The sequence below is a fragment of the Typopeltis vanoorti genome, chromosome 15 (genome assembly GCF_054136105.1).
Source record: "Typopeltis vanoorti isolate ZY-2024b chromosome 15, IOZ_Tvanoo_1.0, whole genome shotgun sequence".
In the NCBI taxonomy this organism is placed as follows: domain Eukaryota; kingdom Metazoa; phylum Arthropoda; class Arachnida; order Uropygi; family Thelyphonidae; genus Typopeltis; species Typopeltis vanoorti.
In genome coordinates, this window is record NC_143563.1 from 22,502,790 (window position 1) to 22,519,261 (window position 16,472).

The window sequence follows — 16,472 nt, forward strand, 5'->3', positions numbered from 1 at the left end:
ACATTAACAATAATAAAACAGATCAATATTGTTTGTCTGTGTATGATATTGCCTATGATATTCCAAGAAGGCATCATTCCCCATATAAGCATCATGGAATGAAAACAATTAAAGTACTGTAAAAGTTTCCGACGGTAGAAGCCATAATGAATATGGTACAAAAACCATAGATGCATACATGGATTGATTAATTAGTCTAACTCCACAAAAATTAACTGTCAAAAACAATCCACTCAGTGTTAATAACGAATGAAGTGATAAATATTTCTTTTTTACCCAGATGCAAAGTGCTGTAATATTGTTAGTGCAACTTTTCAATTAATTTTCAAGTGTCATATTTAGATAATGATCAAATATCTAAAAGCCTGATTTCTTGAGATTTTCAAATATCACATGGAATAACATTTCATTATTTCTGGAACATTTCTTTCTCTTTGATTCCAAAAGTAATAGCAGCACAGTCTGGATAACCAATGCTGTTTGCAAATCATGAATCAGGATGCTTTTCAAAACTTTACAGTCAACAAACAAAGACAGACAATCATTAGTGGCACTATTAAAAAACAACACCATAAACTTTAATATATTAACATTAACTCACTATGATCAAACTTCAACAGTTCGAAATTAACAATCAACATATGTACAGAACAAGGAAAGTCTTGTGACTAGTAGGGCAACGGTTTACATCTGATTTTGGTAAATTATAAATACAGAAAAGGCACACATAAGGATCTACAGCTTCCAGTTGGCAGTACAACATGCTTGATGACTTTTAGCTTAAATGCCATTCTGGAGCACTGGAAAGGCCTTGTAATAAGTGATAGGACAGATGGTTAGGGATATGCTCATCAGCATCAAGTTGTTCATTTCTTGCAGTTTTCTTCAATGCAAACACAAACCTCCTTAAAAATGTCATCTGGAGATCCTTCAGCAGCAATCTGCAAGGAAAAAAAAAAAAGAGAATTTTTATGTAGCATTAACCTATAAATGAATCTGAATTGTAAATTTATAACAATTTATAATAAAATAATTGCACTAGATTACAGAAGTTTTCCACAAATTTCCACACCCTTTTCTCATGAGCATCTCACCAATGAAAGTTAACCTGTCTCACATTAGTACTGTGGATAATTAATTATTAGGTAATCAAGAAAACCTGCTCCAGACACTAAACCTACAGTTTTTCAAGTCACTTTAGGCCTCCAGAGGAGAAGGATCTTTGCATAGAGTGCTTGGTGGAATGCATTGCCTGAGTGTGTTGTGAATGTCTATACACTGAATGAGTTTAAGGCCCAGTTGGATGAGCATTGTGTGCAATATTGTGTACACAATGAGTTTCTGACTCCATGGAGGTAAGATGTCAATAATAATAAATTCAATAATTACTAAGTAAATTTTATAATTCTTCAAAAAAGGTACCATACGGAGAAGTTTGAAATTTTTATGCATAACCTGTTGGATTTGAGGCGCATTTTGCAAAAAACCATAATCCAAAATCCAGATGTTTGTTTTCTTGGTGTATAGCTTTAGGAAATTTAATAAATTTTTAAGATGATCACAAAATGAATATGTGATTCAATTCAGATGTCAAATAATTTTTATTGGAGGTGGGGGGAATTGAAATTAGCATTATTTCTGGACTTGCATCAGAAAACTCACTGAAGGCCAACTCTCAGACTGCAATTCATACTCAACCTTGAAAACATATGCATCAATCCTAATCTGCCAAGCTCTGCCCTCATTGATCTTGTACTCAAAAGTCCAGAAATGGTCTTTGTCACTTGCCTCTGTATCTGTTTCCTTATGTCCTACCTTGATCATTCTGATATCCAAGTGATAAGATCTGCATACAGAAATTCACATGTGCCTTATATAGTGGCAGTATCATCTACTTATCCCTACTTGCAAGTGTCCTCATTATAATATCAATTTCCTGAAGTAGCTTTCCAACTTTTCCAATGTGCCTAATGAACTTCAGCTCCATGTCCACTGACATTTCCAGATCCCCCCCTCAATCCCTTGGAGCAAACTTCCTCCAATACAATGCATCTTAGTCTGTCTTCTTACTCCAGAGTAAATGACTTTACACTCAGCAGCAAACACTAACCCCATTCATCTTCGAAAGAGCCAATCTATTAAAATCCTCTTGTAACAGTATCAGTGCTTCTTGAAATTGCTCTTTTCAATTTAACATAATCAATGAACAACCAATCATCTCTTCTTTAACAGTGAACTAAATCAGTGATAAACATTAAATAATAGCAATCCCAGAACAGAACCCTGTAGCACTCCGCTTGTCACCTTTCCCCATTTGAGACGTTGCATAACTATACATAACTCAACAGCTTCTATTGGCCAACCATCTCCAGATTCACCCCAATCAATTTCAACAGGACTTTGTCATATGATGCTCTCTTGAATTCTTTGCAAAATATAGAAAAATTACTGTGCAATCATATCCTCTACTCAATAAAGTTGTAGTTTACAGTAATGGCAAGTTACTGAAGCTCCCCCCCCCCACCTTAAACCCATGCCTATCATCTAGAAAGATTTCTATACTCCATTTAGTTTTATTTCTAATAGGCTTCTTACACCATTACACCTGAAATGGAAACTTGTCTATAGTTGGACAATCCCTAATGCAGTGGCACTATTTTTTTTCTGCTTCCACTCTTCTAGTACTGTTCCTGTTGCCAGATTTATTGAATGACAACTCAAGAAACTGTAACCTACTTTACACATTGATATAAATAGTAATATCCCATGTAAATGCATTTATAATGGCACTTGTGACATAGTAAAATAAACTCTAAAGCAAGAGGACCTGGATGGCCAAGTGGTTAGCATATCTGCTCTCCACCAAAAGGCTGTGGGTTCGAATCCCACTGTGGGTGTAGATGTTTGCATTTGTCTGAGAAAATACTAGTGGTGGTAAGTAGTAGATGGCATTGGTGTAGATGATGTGGTTCACTGTAGTTGGTGGATGGAGAGTTGTAGAGTAGGTGTCCTCCCTCAATGAGTCTTTGGATTCCTTGGAGATGTCATGTAATAATAATAAATCTGAATATAACAGATCAATGTACAGACAATTCAACCAGGTAGAATAACAATGGATTTCAAAGATACCAAGCAACACACTAGACCAGTGTTTCCAAAACTTTCAGTACCGATGTACTAACACCACTGTACCCCCCCCCCCTCAGGCAGACAATTTGGGAATGATATGATTATATATTTGGTTTAATCCTTTATCCAAGTGTAAGCAAACAAAGTTTGCACCTGAAGTATTTTCAGGACTGGGGCAACTCATGGCAAAGGTGGTATAAGTTCTCATCAGTTGCCTTAGTAATATATAATGCAAAGCACATATCCTTGCGGACATGTATAATGCTATGCATTATACATGTCTGCAATTTGGGAGAAGTTATATTTCATTCCAACTCAAATAATTATAAAAGGTATTTGTTTTTTTAATGTTTGCATTATCAAGCAGGGATGACAGGGGTGGCCTCTTGTGAGAATAGGTGCTTGGGAGAAGGGGGATTACATTGGGTCAGCGTTTCCCAAACTTTTCCTACAATGGAACACTTCACAAATCCTGAAATTTTCACGGAACACCTTGGTTATTTTGTAATGTATTAATTAACAATTAATTGTTAATTTAGCTGATTTATTATTAATTAATGATTGATCATTAATTTTTAAAAATTAATTAAACATCCTTAAATTAATTTGTGCTGATTTTCATTGAAATATCCGATTCTGATCACCAAAAATTTATAATATTATTATAAGTACTTACGAGTAAATGCAGACTTTTCCTCCTATGTGCTGGTAGTTTTCCCTTCCTTGTGTACATCCTGGAGATCGCTGGTGGTATTCAGTATTACTAGATTTTAGTGGGAAAATTTTCTTTATACTTCCTTGCTGATTGGTCACTAACCTTTGCAACACAGATGTTATTTCTTTCAGTTTTGAGAACAGAAGATACACCGCCCATTGTTGTAATCGGCTCGCAGGCAATTTTTATGATCAGTTATAAACAGCGATATTCTCTTTCCCAATTGTTGAAAGATTTCGATATATGAAAATTAACGATAATTCACAAATATTTCCATGTTTAAAAATATGCCGCTTGGTCACTAACATTTGCTACACAGATGTCATTTCCTTCAGTTTTGAGAACAGAGGATACGCTGCCCATATTATAATCAGGCAATTTTTATGACTGGTCATAAAAATTGCCTGATTATAATATTCTGATTATATTATATATAATCAGAATATATAATATTCTGATTATATTATAATGTATTCCATTTCCCAAATGTTGGAAGGTTTCAATGTGTGAAAATTAATGATACACAGATGTTAATAGGCGTTCTGGGTCTGAGCTTTGACATTTTCACAAATATTATTCTCCTCAGAATATTTCCACTATAAAATATTTACTCATGAAAACTGCTTAGAAAACTAAAATGACAAATTCCAGGACTTCTGGAGGAATGCTTATTCACCTTCCGCGGAACACAGTTTGGGAAACCCTGCATAACTCCAGAGTGAAGTCTAGAGGGGATAGTGATAGATATAGAAACAGTGACATTTTTATTCTTTATACTAATACCAGGAGTATATGGAATAAAGGAGATGAATTGGTGGTGCTAATAGCATCAGCCTGTCCAAAGATTATAGAGATCTCTGACATGTGGTTGACGGAAGATGATATACTAACAAGAATAAAAATAGCAGGGTAACAGCATTTTTTGACCGCATAGGAAGGGAAAACACAGTGGTGGGGGTACTGCTTATGATGAGTGATGACATGTCCTCTCAGAGTGGAGGATTTGGAGCACAGTGGCACTAATCGTTTTGAAAGCATAAGGTGCAAGTTAGAGGTGAGCAAGAGAGGATATTTAGTAGGGTATTGCTACAAGCCAGGGAGCATAGAGGATGAAAAGCAGGAGATGTTTAGGCAGTTGAGCTTGGCAAGTGCAAGAAGAATGATTGTTATAGGAGATTTTAACTACAGCAGTATAAGTTGGGAAGAGGAAACTGCATGTACTAATAAGGGAATGGAATTTCTATAATTTCTGAGGGACAAATGTCTTAGTCTTCGACTACAAATTGCTGACAAATGTCAGCAATTTGTAGAAGAAGGAACACAAGGTTCAAGAGTTTTTTGGATTTGGTCACTGCATTAAAAGCACTGATAACTGAGATGGCATCTTTGCCCCAAAGTTGGAGAGAGTGATCATGTGGTTTTGACTTGGATGATGAATAGACATGCAGGAGCATCAAAGAGAAAGGAATACATGTGGAATTATAAGGCAGATGATTATAATAGTCTTAGATATCAATTTGGGGCAGTTCCATTGAGGGAAGAACTGGAAGGTCGAGATATCATCAGTGCTTGGGAACTTGTGAAAGAATATTTATTAGCAGCAATAGCAAGCTATATACCACGAGTGAAGGAGAGAACAAAATTTGATGTAAAGTGGATGACAAACAATATCAAACAGGAACTACAGGTAAAAAAGAGGTTATGGAAGAGATATAAAGAGAGGTAGAGGAGAGCAGATGCATGAAGAATATAAGACTCAGGCCAGGAGAGTGACTAGTGTGATAAGGAAGGCAAAAATGAAATATGAGAAGAGATTGGCCCTGAATCCAAAGAAAATCCTAAGCTATGTAGCCAGAAAGAGGAGAAATGTTTGTGGAAGAAAGACATTACTGGATAAAAAATGAGAATAGAGTGACTGATGCCAAGGACGTAGAGTTGTTCAATGAACACTTCATTGGGGTATTTCACCCTAGAGAAGTATCATAGATTAGAGGGATAAGGTAGGTTCGAGGTTTAGAAGTGTAAGAGAAGAGCGTTTTTCAAATACAGAGTACTCTGAATGTCAATATAACAGTGGGACTGGATGGAATTTTGCCACAGGTTATTATTATTATTATTACCCCAAGACCTCATGGAGTCAAAGATTCATCTGGGAGGTCCTATTATCACATTGTCTTAAACACACTCAAACTCCTTGCAGACACCACACTCTCAAGCAAGGCATTCCAATCATTCACAACTATGCATGAAAAAACCTGTCTCTCACTCCCCTACTCACACTCTCTTTATACGGTTTTCAGGGATGACCTCTGTTTCTCCCCTGATCTCCCACTATTCCCTGTAGAACTTCTCCACCATTGATCTTATAACAACCCCTTACCAACTTGTAGGTCTCTATCATATCTCCCCCTCTTCCTCATGTCCACCAGACTCTGCAAATTACATCTTCTCAATCTTTCCTCATACTCAACATTCCAGGAGGTCAGAAACTACCTTAGTCAGTCACCTTTGGACCCTTTCCAACATCTCTTCATCCTTCTGAAAACCCGGTAACCAAATCCGGGCACAGTAGTCCATGTGTGGCCTAATCAAAGCCTTATACAATGGAACAAGAATCTCCCTACTTCTACATGTCAGTCAGTGTCCTCCACATCATTCCCAGAAGCCTTTGTGTTGTCTTCACAATTTTGGCGATGTGAGTATGAGTATCAGGTTATGAGAGTATGTGCTAAAGAACTGACAGCTCAGTTGACCTTGATTTTTCAATGAAAGTCTGGCCAATGGAAAGGTATCCAAGAAGTGGAAGGAGGGTAAGATAGTACCATAGCATAAGGGTGGTAGCAAACTGGAAGTGGCAAACTATAGACCAGTTTGTATTTCATCAGTAGTTATTAAGATCTTGGAGAAATCAGTGAGGGACAATATACAGTGTTGGGCAGATGAGGGTAATGTTATCTGTGAGAGTCAACATGGATTTGTTAAAGGGTGTTCTTGCTATAGTAATATGATTGCCTTTTATAATAAAGTGACAAGATTGGGTGATGAGGGAAAGGCTTATTCTGCCAATTATTTTGGATTTTACAAAGGCATCTGACAGGTTACCAAATGATAAACTGATATTTAAGTTCCAGCACATGGATTTAGATGTCAGGTTAGCTAACTGGATTCAAGATTGGCTATCTGATAGGAATCAGTAAGCTGTATATGGGGGAGCAATATCAAGGAGGCAGAAGGTTACAAGTGGATTCCAAAGGGTTCAGTACCGAGACCTGTATTGTTTAACCTTTATATCAATGACATTGTCAATGTATTACAGGGGGATATTCAGTTGTTTGCAGATGATGTGAAGCTGGGAAGGGTTATTAGTAATAGTGCAGATGTGGTAACCCTGTAAGAGGATTTGAATAAACTAGACAGATGGGCAAATGAATGGGTGTCAGTTTAATGCAATAAAATGTAGTCTTGAAGTTTTGTGGATACATCAGTGGGAGGCTGGATACTCTGTTGGAGGAAATGTACTTGAGGAAGTAGAGGAGGCATGGGATCTGGGGGTGATGATTGATAGAAACCTGAAATTCAGGGTACAAAGGTGGTGAAGGCAACCCAGAGGATTGCTGCAATACTGAAAAGAACACTGACCTGCAGAAATAAAAGTTGTCATTCCATTGTATAAAGACCTGATCAGACCACACAGACTATGTTATTGTTGATAGTGATGTTTTCTCCCTGGTGCAGGACACCAGAGTGTACAGAGAATTTGAAATTGGAAGTGATCACTATTTAGTCTTGAGCAGGATAAAATTGAATTTCATATTGAAAAGAATAACATGTAAGAAAGTTTTAAAGCGAATAAAAGTTGAGCAGCTCTCAGATGTGAACTGTAGACTAAAATACAGAAATATTATTGAAAAGAAAATGAAAGAGTTTGAGAACAGGAATCAAACCTTGGAGATTCAGTGGCAAACTCTGAAGGAAACATTGATTGATTCTGCCAGAGAGGCATGTGGTGAGGTTGTGTGCAAGGATAAAAAAATCAGAACTCCCTGGTGGACACAGGAAGTTAAAGAGGCAGTGAAGAAAAAGAAGAAAGCATATCAAAAGTTCCTGGCAAATAAGTCAGCTTTTACTCTTACAGAATACAGAGACAAATGTAAGAAAGCTAAACAGTGTATAAAACTAGCTAAACAAAAGCCATGGGAGGACTTTGGCAAGACTATAGAAAATAAATATCAAGAAGGTGGCAAAATATTCTGGAGGTTGTTGAAGAAGCTTAGGAATGGAGGAAAGAGTGCTGTAAGAGGAATTAGAGATGATAAAGGTGAAATGAAAACAGGAGAAAAAGATATCCTTGAAGTATGGAGTAATTACTTTGAAAAACTGCTAAATGAAACAAGCAGTGATGACAGCACAGTGATAAAAAACACTGACCAGGCATGCAGTCAGGAATACATATCCATACTTGAAGTAGAAAAAGCCATCAAAGGCTTGAAATGTGGAAAGGCTGCAGGAGTAGATGATATTCGACCAGAAATGCTGAAGTATGGAGGTATAAGAGTCTTACAGTGGCTGCACTGCATAGTTCAGAAAGCCTGGGCAGAGGGACGAATTCCCGATGATTGGAGTAGAGCTCTCATAGTACCCATATATAAAAAGGGAAATAAAACTGAATGTGAGAATTACAGAGGTATTTCTCTACTGAGTGTTCCTGGCAAGATCTATGCAAGTATACTTGAGAAACGGTTGAGAAGAATTGTGGAAGAAAAGCTTGGTGAAGAACAAGCTGGATTCAGGCCAAATAGAGGCTGTCAGGATCAGATCTTCACTTTACGACAAATAGTCGAGAAAGCATGGGAATATAACAAAGATCTGTATTTAAGTTTTGTCGATTTGGAAAAGGCATATGACAAGGTGCCAAGAGAAAAGCTATTCAATACATTGCAGTTATATGGTGTCAATGGGGCATTATATCAAGCAATACTTAGTCTTTATTTGAGTTGTGAGTCAGCAGTTAGAACTGAAGGAAGTACAGGAAGATGGTTTAATGTTAAATCTGGTGTGAGACAAGGATGTACATTATCCCCTCTGTTATTCATTATCTATATGGATCACATTATGAAGGAATGTGGTATTAAACCTGATATCAAAATTGGAGATGTTAATGTCAGCTCTTTGCTTTATGCGGATGATGTTACACTTCTAAATAAATCCGCTACAAATCTGCAAGATTCTCTGACTAAATTGAATAGCTGTTGTAATAGATATGGTATGAAGGTCAGCAATAAAAAGACAAAGACAATGAAAATAGGCAGAATCATTGAAAATGTCAACTGTGTTGTGAATGGAGAACCTGTGGAACAAGTAAAACATTTCAGCTACTTAGGCACAATTTTTACTGAAGATGGTAAACTAAATATAGAAATAGACAACAGAATCAGCAAAGCTGGTATCGTGGGAAGTCAATTGAATAAATTCATATGGAATAAGAAAGAAATTAGTCGGAACACTAAATTAGCTGTATACAAGACTGTGTTCAAACCAATTTTAACTTATGGATCTGAGAGCTGGATCAGAAGTAAAACACTTGACCAAAGACTAGAGACCGCAGATATGAGAGTCCTGAGAAAGATTAGAGGCGTGAACAGATGGCATCAATGGCAATTTCATATTAAAAATGAGGATATTAGGAAAGAACTTGACATTGTCAGCATCCAGGAATGCGTTAGCAGAGCTAATCTCAGATGGTATGGTCACTTAAATAGAATGGGAGAGGAAAGATTAGCAAAACAAGTGTTCTCTGCCAGGTTGGCAGGAAAACGACCCAGAGGAAGACTAAGATATACGTGGATTGATAAGGTACGATATGTCTTAGACGATAGAAATATAAGATCTGATAATGTTGGAGTCTTGACAAGTAACAGACTGATTTGGAGGAAAATTGTAGATAGGAAGTTAGTAATGATGTAATTTTTTCATGTAGTACTGTCATATCCTGTACACCCCTTGAGGGTACATGGCAGGAGTTTGATGATGATGATGATGGATTTGAAGGGGATAAATTAACTGTGTAAAGGATGCAGAGGCAGATAACAGATGGTACCAAGACTGTATAATGTTAGTTATGAAGACAGGCTGAGGGAATGTGGACTGCAGAGTTTGGTAAATAGAAGAAGGAAAGGTGATATGACCAAGACTTTTAAACTGTTGAGAGGTAGTTACAGGGTTGAAACCTGAAATTCAGAGTACTGGGGAGTTCTTTCGCTTGGTGGAATGGCTGAAGGAGCAAGGGGCCATCCCTGGAAGTTATGAAAGGACACTGTGAACATGAGGATGACGAGTGGTTTCTTTGCAGGGTGGAGGGTAGTCAAACCATGGAATGCATTGTCTGATAGAGTGATGAGAGTACAAACAAAGAGTCAATGATTTCAAGGAATGGTATGATAGACTGTTTCCTAGGAAGAATCTCCCACGATGTGTCTTGACTCATGGAGGCCTGAATAATAATAATAAATTATAAACATGTTTAATTTTTTAAAATTATTAAATTTATTTTTTTATGAATCCAATGTGGAAAGGAATATGAAATTTGAATTTAATGAAAATTTAAATGAGACAAATGAAATTTAGTGTAGAGTTCTTATGTGGTTCAAACTATTTGGAATTCTTTAATGTAAAAGTTCAAGCCATGTGGTTGTAATGCAATTCAGGCAATGAAAGCCAGTCATTATCGTTTAATTTAGGGCAATGTGGTAGAACTTAGAATTCTGAACAAATGCTCAAATTTAAAATGGCAGTGGTCAGTTGATATCAGGTCATCCCAAAAGTAATGTTTTTTTTTTTTTACTGTACTTATTCAAACGTGTCTCAAATTTTCTAAACATGAATTTTTAAAGGTTTATAAGTACTACTAAGCTAAGGCAGCCTCGTTCTAAGGAATTCCAACCTTGCAAAAACATCATACATATGTTATTATTTAAATAACTCGTTATTACTATGGAGGTCACTGAAGAGCACATTAGCTATATCATGTTTTATGAGTTTAAAAAAAAAAAGCAACAATGCTGCTAACACTGTAAAAAAATGTGCAAGAAGTGTATGGCGATAATGTTTTGAATGTGCAAAAGTGCCAATGACAGTTCCAAAAATTTTGACTAAAGGGAACTTTAGCTTGAAAGCCTCCCCTCGCTCTGAGCTCCGTGTCTCTCTCGATAATGATAAGCTGGAAGCCGCTACTGCAAAATAACACAAAATTATCAACAATGCAACTGTTGATAATTTAGCGCAAAACTGTCGAAGATTTAGCAAAAGATCTTAATTCATCGTCCATCCATTGCCATTTGCAAGAACTTGGAATAGTGTCTAAGCTTGGCAAGTAGATTCCTCATGAAATAATAAACAATCGAAGAGAGCACATCAACATCTGAACTGCTCTTCATTCTCAAGAGGTTCATTCTCCATTTTTGAGTCACGCAGTCACCAATGATGAAAAATGGTTACTTTACAAGAATGTTAAGTGCTGAAGGCAGTGGGTTCATTCAGGTGAAGAGGCTAAACCTCAGCCAAAAAAAGACTTTCACTCTCAGAAGGTTTTTGTTACGTGTTTGGTGGGATATCGCTGGTATTAAACACTTTGAATTCTTGCGACAAAACTTAACAATCACAGCTGAAGTAGACTGTGAACAACTTGATAGACTGAATGAAAAACTGAAAGAAAAGAGGTGTTCACTGGTAATTCGAAGGGTGCTGTTTTTCACCTTGATAACAAATGTTCTAATAGTGCAAGAATCACCTGTACCAAGATTGAGGAACTTTGCTGGTCAAAGCTTCCACATCCTCTGCATTCTCCTGATCTTGCACCATCAGATTACCACTTATTTCGAAGTTTGCAACATTTCATCAATGAAAAACAATATGATACATTAAAGGCGGCACTGAAATTGAGCCTATGAGACTTCTTTGTCTACAAACCTCCAGCATTTTGGATACTGCAACTCTATATACAACTTGCTGATACTTGTCTTACACTGTCACCTATCCAGTTTGCTAGTTTGTTATCCAATCCCATCTGTTTCAGTTAAATTATCAGCAGCAGCTTGGTTGGCCGAGTGGTTAGCGTATCTGCTCTCCACCCAAAAGCCCAAAAGGCTGCGGATTCGAATCCCACCGTGGGCATGGATGTTTGCGATTGTCTGTGGAAATGCCATTGGTGGGCGGTAGATGGCATTGGTGAAGTTATGGTTGGTAAAGACAAGAGAGTTGTAGAGTAGATGCCCTCCCTTGATGAGTCTTGAGACTCCATGGAGGTGTCATGTAATAATAATAATAATGATATTATAGAAATTATCCAAAGCTTTGCAAAATCTAATATACCACTTTATATGCATCTTTCTTGTCCAATGCATTCATCTTTTTTTTTTTTTTCCCACTCATGAAAGGTTTATTTGTAAACCTATAGCACATTCATCATACTGCGAATGGGCTAAGGATTTTTCCCTCCATTTTTATTGATTTTATATACATACATATACTCATATATGTATATTATTTTTTTGCATTGTTCATAAATCCTGCTCTAGAGACAAAACATGAAACTTTTTCAAACCTCCAATAAGTGGGACAGCAGTGTCACACTTGGTGATGAAATTATTCACCTCCTACCTAAAGACAATCACACACGTCCATGTTCACAGTGGGATTTGAATCACAGCCTGTTGACTGGAGGGCATATATGCATTTGTTATGCTGTATTACATAAGCAAATGTGTAAAACAATGTCTTTCCTTTAACAAACTCATGCTGATGATCACAGAGAATGAATATTTTTGTTATCAATTCATTTCTGTATCTCCTTACTTTCAATAACCTAATTGGTAATTGTTCACTGGTAATTCGAAGCCTTATCACCACCCTTATCTTTTAATGGTTCTTTCTTCACAGTTCAAAACTGAATTCCCTGATCGACCAATTTCATCACCACTATGTGCAATCTCCCCCCCCTCCAACTTCCCGCTACTCTAGCAAAGAAAAGAACATGTAGAGAAAACAGATTTTGTTGTGGGAGATGGTACACAGGTATATATCATCACCTGAAAGTTTACAAGTGCAACATAAAATAGTACAGACAAAATATTCACTGAACATTTCTTATGCAGAAAAACTTTGACTGATGATATACCTAAGAAATCTTTCATGTTCTTTTCTTTTGCTAGAGTAGAGGGAGGTGTGTGTGTGTGGGGGGGGGGGGGGGGGGCTGTAAAATAGTGGTGATGAAATGGATGGATCAGAGAATTAGGCTTTAACTGTGAAGAAAGAAACCATTAAAGATAAAGAAGAGTACCCTTCAACAGCATCAGGATTATAATTAACAGGCTTGAAAGGTGCTGAGTAATGAGGAAGGAAAAATTTGCATATGAAAGGAACGTTGAGAGAATGATTAAATCAGTTTGATCATTTGTTATCACAAGTGATTTCATCTGCTGGATGAAATCCCTTGTGATAACAACAGTATAGTTCAACAAGTTTCAGCATTTGTAAATAATGGGATGAATGTCAAAACCAACTATGTCATTTGGTTTTAACAATATTTTTATTTTGGGCAATAAATCTGCATTTTTTGCAAAAATAAAGCAAGAATAGTCAATAAGTAGAAATGGAAGGATATGATGTGTTTCATGAGGATAGAAGGGGTAAAAAGGGAAGGGGAGTGCTATTGATGATAGAGAAAGAGTTATGTCCATACAAAGTAGAGAAGCAAGAGGGAAATAGTGCCAGTGGTTTTTGAGGCAGTATGGTGTGAGATAGAGGTGAATGGAATGAAATACTTGGTTGGATGTTGCTATAGACCGGAAATGTGGATGTTAGTGACTATGAAATGTATAAATAAATTAGCCCACCCACCAAGCAAATAAGAAAAGAGTGATCATTATGGGCAATTTTAATTATGGCAATATAGACTGGAATAATGAGATAGCAACTGGAAGTAAAGAAAATTAGTTTCTCGAGTTTTTGAGGGATAACTACCTCAGACAGTATGTAACAGATGGAACGCGAGGATTGAGGATCTTGGATTTGGTCACATCATCAGAGGATGTAATTATAAATGAAGTGTCAAATCACCCACCAATTGGTGAGAGTGACCATGAGGTGATTACCTGGGTGGATGCCAGCAGTGCGAGGACCTCTGTGAGAAAAGGGTATGTGGAACTGCAAGGGTGGGGATGATTATGAAGAGTTCAGGAGACAGCTTGCAGGTGTAGCATGGAATGAGGAGTTATCCGGAAAAGAGATCAATGCAGCTTGCAGGATTTACAAAAACTGTCTAGTAGATGCAATGTCTAAATGTATTCCAAGGGTGAGAAGGTTAAATAAGGTAGGTGTGAGATGGATGAATAAAGAGATTAAGCATGCAATACAGAGAAAAAGGGACATTGTGGAGACAGCATAAGAGAAGTGGAAATAACCAATTCCATGGGGTCTACAAAGACCACGCAAGGAGGGTGACTTGGTTGGTGAGGGTAGCTAAAAAGAAGTATGAACAGCAGTTAGCTAATGAAGCTAAAAAGAATCCTAAGGAGTTCTTTCGATATGTAGCCAGCAAAAGAAAGAATGATTATGGAAGGATGACATTGATTGGGGAAAATGGTATAAGACAGCTGCTGCAGAAGGTGTGGTGGAGATACTTAATGAGCAGTTCATAAAGGTCTTTCAATCTTGTGAATGTGACTTCATGGAGAGATTGAGAGCAGTTGACGATTGGGAAGAGAGACTGACTGTAAGTGAGCAAGAGGTGTATGAGAAGTTGAGCAAACTAGATGCTAATAAGGCTGTGGGGACTTGATAATATATCACCACATATTCTGAAGGAATGTGCTAGGGAGTTGACACTGGCCTTGACATATTTTTTTAATACAAGTCTTGTCAAGTTCCTAAGGAGTGGAAGGAGAGTGAGATTGTGCCACTTCATAAAGTTTGATCTTGAGTTCAACAAATGAATTCAAGCATCAAACTATAGGCCTATCTGTGTTGTGTCAGGTGTTGTAGTTATGTTGTTGGAGAAGCTTGTGAAAACTAGGATCCAGAACTGGGTTGACAACAACGATATTATCTTTGATGGACAGCATGGACTTGCTAAAGGGAGGTCATGTTTTAGTAATCTACTTACTTATTACAATTAGGTGACTGCTTCCATGGACAGAGGAGAAGGATACAGAGTAATATACTTAGATTTCACAAAGGCTTTTGATAGATTACCGCATGATAAGTTGATAGTCAAACTGGAGTGGATGGGGTTGGATGTTAGATTGGTGGATTAGATTGGAGACTGACTATCTGATAGGTATCAACAAGTTATGGGGGAGTGATATCCAGGAAAAGGAAAGTTACTAGTGGTGTTCCTCAGGGGTCTGTTTTAGGGCCATTGCTATTTATTTAACTTGTATATTAATGATATTGGTGAAGATATTCAGTTGTTTGTAGATGATGCAAAGTTGGAACGAACCATGAAGAGTAGAGAAGACATTGTGGCCTTACAAGATGACTTGAATAAATTGAGTGATTGGGCATGGGAATGGGGATGCAAGTTCAATGTTGCAAAATATAAGATTTTAAAATTTGGAAAACAGAAATGGGATGCAGAATTTATGCTTCGTGAGGATATATTGTCGGAGGTGGAGGAAATAAGGTTCTGAAATTTAGGGAACACACAGCCAAATTTGTGAAGACAACACAAAGACTTCTGGGAATGATGCAGAGGACACTGACTTATAGAAATAGGGAGATTCTTGTTCTATTGTATAAATCTTTGATTAGGCCACATATGGACTATTGTGCCCAGATTTGGTCATCTGGTTTTCACATGGATGAAGAGATGTTGGAGAGGGTCCAGAGGTGACTGACTAAAGTGGTTTCGAACCTCTGAAATGTCAAGTTTGAGGAAAGATTGAGAAGATGTAACTTACAGAGTTGGTGGACAGGAGGAGGAGGAGGAGGAGGGGAGATATGATAGAGATCTACAAGTTGTTATGGGGTTGTTATAGGATCAATGCTGGAGAGGTTCTACAGAAAATAGTGGGAGATCAGGGTAGAACCAGAGGTCATCCCTGGAAGCTGTATAAGGAGGATGTGAGCTGAGGAGTGAGAAGCAGGTTTTTTTCTTGAAGAGTTGTGAATGATTGGAATGCCTTGTCTGAGAGTGTGGTGTCTGCAGAGAATTTTGAGTATGTTTAAAGCACGGTATGATGAGCTGTGTGTTTGATAAAAAAGGACCTCCTAGATGAGTCTTTGACTCCGTGGGGTCTTGAATAGTAATAATAATAATAATAATAAGAGCATTTAAGAGTTGAGGTAAGAATTTTGCAGTAGTAAGTAGGAGTTAGTAGAATCAACAGGGGGTTTAAGAGGAACAACTTCATGGATTTTTTACAGACCATAGAAAAGAAGTTCTATTAGTTGACAATTTCCTCGAATAGAGAATTCAGTTTGTTGGTTCAGTTAGTGATAATACCACATACTTTCTTGGTAAGCGGTATTATCGCATAAAAGAAGGAATGTTTATGTTAACTAAATAGCTTTCTTTGTTTTCTTTTCATAATAGTTTAATGGCTGTTTTTTTCTCAAGGATTTCAAGGCTTGA

At 37.2% G+C, this 16,472-nt stretch overlaps 1 protein-coding gene across 1 annotated transcript in view; it reads right to left on the reverse strand.

Annotated features, from left to right (window-relative positions):
• Window positions 1-544: 544 nt before the first annotated feature.
• Window positions 545-16,472, reverse strand: part of Ak1 (Adenylate kinase 1) — a 103,915-nt gene continuing 87,987 nt past the window's right edge. Inside the window, exon 6 of the mRNA XM_090404887.1 lies at window positions 545-941. Coding sequence (XP_090261013.1) covers window positions 867-941 — 75 coding nt within the window. The 3' untranslated portion in view covers window positions 545-866. The remainder of the gene's footprint in view (window positions 942-16,472) is intronic.